We start from the raw sequence: 6,358 nt of genomic DNA, 5'->3' as shown, positions 1-6,358 counted from the left end.
ATACATTTCTTTTTCTTAATTACATATATATTATTTATACATTTCATAATACTGTATATTTCAACATATATTATACATATCTAAAATTGAAGTCTTCGGGTTCAGACGTCTGAAAATGATCCTCCTTTAACTTCAGTGAATCGATAAACTGCAGTTTTTTTCTCTGACTGGGGGATTTTAAGGATTTCTGTCCCTGTTGCCGTGGAAACATTGAACTGAGACAGAGACACATTGGACAGTTTGAGTTGGTTTCACACAGTCAGTCAGCAGGTCGTAGATTTCTGCGGACAAAAGAAGTGACGCCTCGCTGACGTGCAGCTCGCTTTCAAACTCTGAAGCACAACTTTTCCCTCCAGGCCACGAAAACTGAGACACACAGAGACACACAGAGACACACAGAGACACACAGAGACACAGAGAGAGAGAGACAGGCTGGGACACGCCTCCACCGCCCACACAAACACACACTGAAAACACACACTGAAAGCACACACCAAACACACCTACACTCTGTGTCACCTGGTGAAAATGTTTCGGAGCAGAGCTCATAGAAACACGTTCAATCATTGAAAATAATACGAATGAAAAGCACTTTTTTAAACTTCTCTTCACGTATCAAAAGTCAAAGTTTTGGTCCTGAGGAACTTTGATTTTTGCTTTTCTTGTTTTGTTACAGTTTGTTCACGCTGTTCACTTTAAAATGTTATGCTGTTAAAAACAACCGTGATTCCAAAAACAGATGCAACGCTGTGCTGCAGCGTCAAATTTGCAATGAGTTTCTGTTTCCGAAAAACAAAAGTTTATCATTCAAACATTATTATCTTTACTTTGTTCTGTTTAAACTGAATACACGTCCAAAAGGATTTGCACAATACTTTAAATAAGTTCTTTAAATAAAGATTACTATCATCATTATTTAGTGGCATAAAATCTAGATTATATAATAACAATAATAATAACAACAATAATAATAATAACAGCAATAATAATTTGTGTTTGAAAATGTAAAGAGCAGTTTGCTGATTCAGCTCAGAAAGAATCCAGTAAGAGGACTTTGAGTTCAGATAATCGATGTTTCCTCTGACATGAAATGATCACGTGACCTCTGCTGGCGTTTTTTAATCAGCTGACGGTGTTTCGGTCAGTCGGCGCTCTGGGCCGCGGCCTGCGGCCCGTCTGCGGATGCGTTCTCACCTGGATGGGTTTTAGGAAGTCCAGGTTACTCAGGAAGTGCTCCTCAGCGCGGTCCAGCCAGACGGGCGGCGCCCGGCAGATGACTTCCTGCGCCAGCATCGACACCTTTGGGTCCGAGATCGTCACAAAGTCCTCCACGCTCCGTTTGCCGCCGTTTCTGGGACACATGTCCCGAAGGTGGACCCCGAAACCTTTCAGGAGGACCTGAGGAGGACGGTGAGAGAGGAGATTTAGATGTCACACGTTATTCTATCAGAGGGTAAATCATCCGTGTTCAGGGTCCCCAAACATTTTTACTTGTTAATTTTAAAACTTTCCAGAATTTTTTGGCTAATTTCCACGACTTCATGTGCAGGTTTGCACACATTTGGCCGATATTCCACTTTGCACTAATCCAGCCATGTGTGATATAACTAGTCTTTCACGAGCCATAAAATAATAAATCTGTTTTTTTACCTATTTTAACAAAATATGCCATCCCATGGGCTTTAAATGCAGGTTTTCTTCAAAAATAAAAAAAAACTCCAAAGAAAGGAAAATTGTTTTTTTTTTAACTTAGCAAAGACCAAAAAAAATAGACTGCCTTTTTTTCCTCAAAAATATGCCTTTTTTTCTTTAAAATTGTAGTGATTAAAAAAATGGGCGATTTTTTGTCTTTTTTAATGATTTTTGAAGAAAACTTGCCTCGGAAGGCAGGTTTTCTTCAAAAATCATCATAAAATACACCATTAATCACAGTCAGAAACTGTTAAACACATCAAGTGTTTGTGCAACAAAATTCATGATTTTTCCAAAACTTTTCCAGGCTTGGAAATTGCCATTTACAAAATCCAGGACCTTTCTAATGTTTTTCATGATCCCTGTGTTCAGTATTCTTTATGATTTCTGTCCCTCACACAACGTGATGGTTTTCGGATGCTCACTGTACGTGCAGACTGAACACGTGCAGACGGCGTCCTCACCTTCTCCAGGCTGACATCAGCGTCTCTGATCTGTTGGACGTCATGTTCAGAGAACGAGGCGTTCTTCAGCAGGAACGTCGACAGAGTCTCGTTATCTTGCAGGAAGTGCCTCAACTTGAACCCTGAGAAGAAAAAAACAAGACCACAAAGAAGATCAGAAACCTGACGCCTCCCCCCCCTCCCTCCTGCTCCTCCTCCTGCCTGAGGCTACAGGTGAGACAAACACCTGAGGCTGTGTTTCTGTCAGCAGGCTGGTGACCATATTTGGTGTTATGGGGCGGGTCTAAGTGTCTGAGTGTAAAGAAGCAGGTGATTTTTTGGGGGGTTTCAGCTGTTTGAGTTTTCGGCTGCGTGTCGTCACATCTGGAGGACAAATGTCCTCTCAGGGGGAGCTCAGAGGAGCAAGCCTGCATTATGTCGGCTGTTTACATTTCACCCCCCGATCTTTTCTTCTTCTACAGGTTTAAACAGGCACCTGAGACGAGGACAAACTGTCCATCAGTCAACACGTGTTCACTGTTACAATCTGACAAATGATACTTTCAGCAAAAAAAAACACTGAACTGAAGTTTTTGCTGCCGTTTTTCACAAAGCCAGGATTAGTGTTTAGGGGGGAGGGGCCTTACACTTTAAAAGTTTGTTTTAAGTTTTTATCTTAAACATGACGACATGCTGTCTTTTTAAAAAATGGGGCCATTTTTTTCTCTTACATTTTTAAAGTAAAAATGTGAAAAAATGTTTTTTTACTGCTTTTGTTTTACTTTACTTTTTTCTTCTTTTCTATTTTCCAGTAATTGCTGAAGCTGCTCGTCGCGCTCTGATGTTTTTGAGAGAAAACAAGCTTTTCTTAGGTTTCAAAGGGTTAAGAGTCTCTTTAATTCCCCACAGTTATGATGATATATATTTATTATATGTTTCCACTGAAATCAGTGAATTATAAACCGATGTGCAGAGTGATCAAAGCCCAGAGTGGCGGTACGGAGGCCTCTCAGGGACAAACCCGGCAGACTAACAGCGTTAGTGACGGGTCAGTGGACATGTGGAGCTGTCTGACATCAGCGGCTCTGAGTGATGTGATTGGTCAAATAAGGAGCAGCTTCCTGTGAGAGCTCCAACAGAGAAACACGTCCGCTTCAATCACGAACCGCTGCCGAGAATTTACCTCTGATTCAACTACAGAGGACTCTCGGCCAATCAGCTGCCGGCTCAGCCCGTCGCAGGACGAGACCGCAGACGCGTCCCGCTCTGCATCCTCGCCGAGTCTTAACCCTTTAACAGCTGGATCAACATCAGGTTCCTGTGCTGCATCCAGATGCCTTTCAGGAGCATTTGGACCTTTGACACCTGAGAAAACTATTTTCACTTTATTGAAAAACTGTCATGAGCAACTTGAAAACAAAAAATAGGGCAAAAATTTCCAGAAAACTATATTTATAACTCTTATAATTTAAAATTTTGTTACAGAAAAAAATGCAGGTATATTTTTTTTAGAAGGGGGGAACAAATTTCTTGCTTATTCTGGGGCTTGGGGTTAGGGTTAGGGTTGGGGTTGGGGTCGGGGTCGGGTTTGGGGTCGGGGTCAGGGTCGGGTTTGGGTTTGGGGTTGGGGTTGGGTTTGGGGTCGGGTTTGGGGTCGGGTCAGGGTCGGGTTGGGTTTGGGGTTGGGATTGTGGTTAGGGTTGTAGGCATTTTATAGTGCACTATATAGTGGATGAAGTTAACAGCAGAGAATTCGGACACCACTACAAGAGGTGAACACACTACATAGTGCACTATATCCGTGAGAGGGGAGGGTTTCGGACACAGCTTAAGTTTCAAAAACTTCAGTAAACCAAGTTAGTCTGACTTAACTTTTGTTTTTAGCCACTGATGAAATCTGAGTTCTGCCAGCTCTTGTTTAAGAAAATTTAAATATGACGGACTAGTGTGCAAGGCGCTCTTCTACAGAGCGGCGAGTATAAACAAACAAGAAGATGATGGCGAACACGAGGAGCAACAGCGTCAATAACCTCAGCAGAGTCAGCGGCACAAACAGCTCATCACGACTGTTGTTCTCCTCCTCGCCACGGCTGTTTGTCTGAAACGTGATGCCGCCGTTTTCACAGGATCATCGCCAGTTTACAGCAACGAGCCGCGATCTGTCAACAATTCTGTATAAATCACAAACTGAGATGGTGCGGTCTTATTCTCACTGGATCAAGTTGCCTCCCATTTTTAATGAATTGTAAAATTAAAAAAAAAACTACTTTTACAATTTTCACCTACTCCTGAAAATTCATTGTGAAAAAAAAACAAGAACACGAAACTAAACATTTTTAAAAAGAAAAGCTGCAGTGAATTCAGGCGTTGTAGGGTGCAACAATCTGAAAAAAGTGAAATCTTGGAGGCATTATTGTGCATCTGACAGTGAAAAATGAGCCTCTCCTGTTTCAGTCTGCACACATTCTGACTGAGCCTCCAGTTTCTCTTTGTTTCTTTAATCGACGAGTGAATGAAGGATTTCTTCTCTAATTCAGCTGCTGCTCAGAGGGATCTTCTGAACCGTCGTGTACCAACAGGTCAAAACTCCTCTGAAAGGAACAAATGAACATTTTCCACAACGAGAACGTAATTACTGCGACCTCCTGAATGTGGGACAAACTGCAGCTGAACAAACGCTCCGTTTCCATCTGAACTCTGACGCTCAGCGGGGACGCTGCACGCAAAGCCAGGCGACACGCTGACCGCCATCTGCGGCGCTCTGGTCTCTACTTCTGTCCTAAAACTCCTCAGACGTTTCCTCTCCAAAAGCTCGGGGCTGCACTGAACTCTGACCAGGTGGGATCACCTGAGAGGGTTTTACCGGGTGAACCTGCCGCAGCTCGCCTCCCCACCCCCGCTCACATCGCAGCGTGATTAAAGGGAATCAAGCTCCATCGGAGGCGAGGTGGCAGGTCGGAGCAGGTAGAAGAAAGAAACGCCCCCCGCAGAGGCAGAAAACTGCAAATTAACACACAAAGGAGGAAAATTCTTTGTGTTCAATGAGGCTGAAGAATCCAGCATGAGAACGGAGACGACCGAAAATCTGCTGAGCTCTCAAACTGCTGCAGGAAAGTTTCCACGACCCGACTCAAAGGAGTTCGTGATTTCACTCATTTCATCGTGTGTGCTCTGTTTAATTTAATGCTCGTTAACCTGCAGAAGCACATCAGGACGTCATTCAGAGTTTCTATGTTTGCTTCCCAAACTGTGACCCTTATTTTTTCTGTTTTCTGAGAAAGTAACAGTGTGTTATTCAACAAAAATACTATATATTTCTCAGGACAGATAAATAAAATACTTTATTAGCAAAATCATCCATAAATCAGCTTCTCTCTCTGCTGTTATTTCATCTCTTTTTTAAAATTTTCCTTTATGTTTTCTTGTCTCCTGGATTATTGGATTATTAATCCTGTTATATCATTATTTTGTCAGTAATAGAATTTTTACTTCAGATAGTAGAAAATAAACATAATAAATATAAATTATAATAATCAGACTCTTGTTGGATTCAAGTTCATTTAAGGATCACAAAGTCCTGAAGATGAAACATTAATCTGTTTATTAAAGTTTAGGTGTTTTCTTTACATACCACACACTGAGTTTAACCCTTTAAAATCTGAGCAAGTCCATTTTCAAAATCATGGGGAGTTTAACAAGACATGGTCCAAAAATCTCCAAAAGATAGTAAAAAAAAAAAGTTTCAGGAAATGTTCTAATAATCCTCCCCTCTCACAGGACAGCGTGAGAGAGACAGGAAAGGGGGTAGAGAGTGGGGGTAGTGACACGCAGCACAGGGCCACGGGCCGGACTCAAACCCGCGCCGCGGCAGAACATATGGGCTGCACACTCTACCCAGTGACCCCGAGGCCGCCCCATCCTCCCCTCTTTTTAAAAAACATACTTTTACTTATTTCTGTCAATTTGTGGGAGCAAAAAAAAAGCAAAAACAAAAACAGAACATGACTCCAAAAAGTTATAAAATTAAACATATTTATAGTTTTTCAACTAAACAACAAGTGTATTTTCAAACCAGGTTAACAAAGGGTTAAGCAGCCTGCGCACGGCGTCTGAACGCAGCACAAGAAAACTGATGATCCAGATTTCAAAGGGTTAAATGAAGTTAAAAAGATACTTTATGGAGTCAAAATTACTACGTCATCTGCTACTTTCTGAACCTGATT

At 41.9% G+C, this 6,358-nt stretch overlaps 1 protein-coding gene across 1 annotated transcript; it reads right to left on the bottom strand.

The window, feature by feature from the left end:
• Positions 1 to 101: 101 nt before the first annotated feature.
• Positions 102 to 6,053, bottom strand: LOC121938690. Its single transcript, XM_042481864.1, has 5 exons — positions 5,911 to 6,053; positions 4,772 to 4,965; positions 2,157 to 2,278; positions 1,195 to 1,398; positions 102 to 215 (listed from the first exon to the last, which is right to left on the bottom strand). Exons 1-5 carry the CDS (start codon positions 6,051 to 6,053, stop codon positions 102 to 104), a joined length of 777 nt encoding a protein of 258 aa, XP_042337798.1.
• Positions 6,054 to 6,358: the final 305 nt, after the last annotated feature.

The sequence above is a fragment of the Plectropomus leopardus genome, unplaced genomic scaffold (genome assembly GCF_008729295.1).
Source record: "Plectropomus leopardus isolate mb unplaced genomic scaffold, YSFRI_Pleo_2.0 unplaced_scaffold3105, whole genome shotgun sequence".
Classification (NCBI taxonomy): Eukaryota; Metazoa; Chordata; class Actinopteri; order Perciformes; family Serranidae; genus Plectropomus; species Plectropomus leopardus.
Note: the sequence above shows the minus strand (reverse complement) of the source record. Positions and strands in the feature narration are given on the sequence as shown.

Coding starts and splice junctions, on each gene's coding strand:
- LOC121938690 (XM_042481864.1), bottom strand. CDS start 6,053: ATGGGGCGGCCTCGGGGTCACTGGGTAGAGTGTGCAGCCCATATGTTC. Junction 4,966..5,910: donor TGTCTCTCTCACGCTGTCCT/GTGAGAGGGGAG, acceptor CCACCTGGTCAG/AGTTCAGTGCAGCCCCGAGC. Junction 2,279..4,771: donor CCCACATTCAGGAGGTCGCA/GTAATTACGTTC, acceptor TTTTCTTCTCAG/GGTTCAAGTTGAGGCACTTC.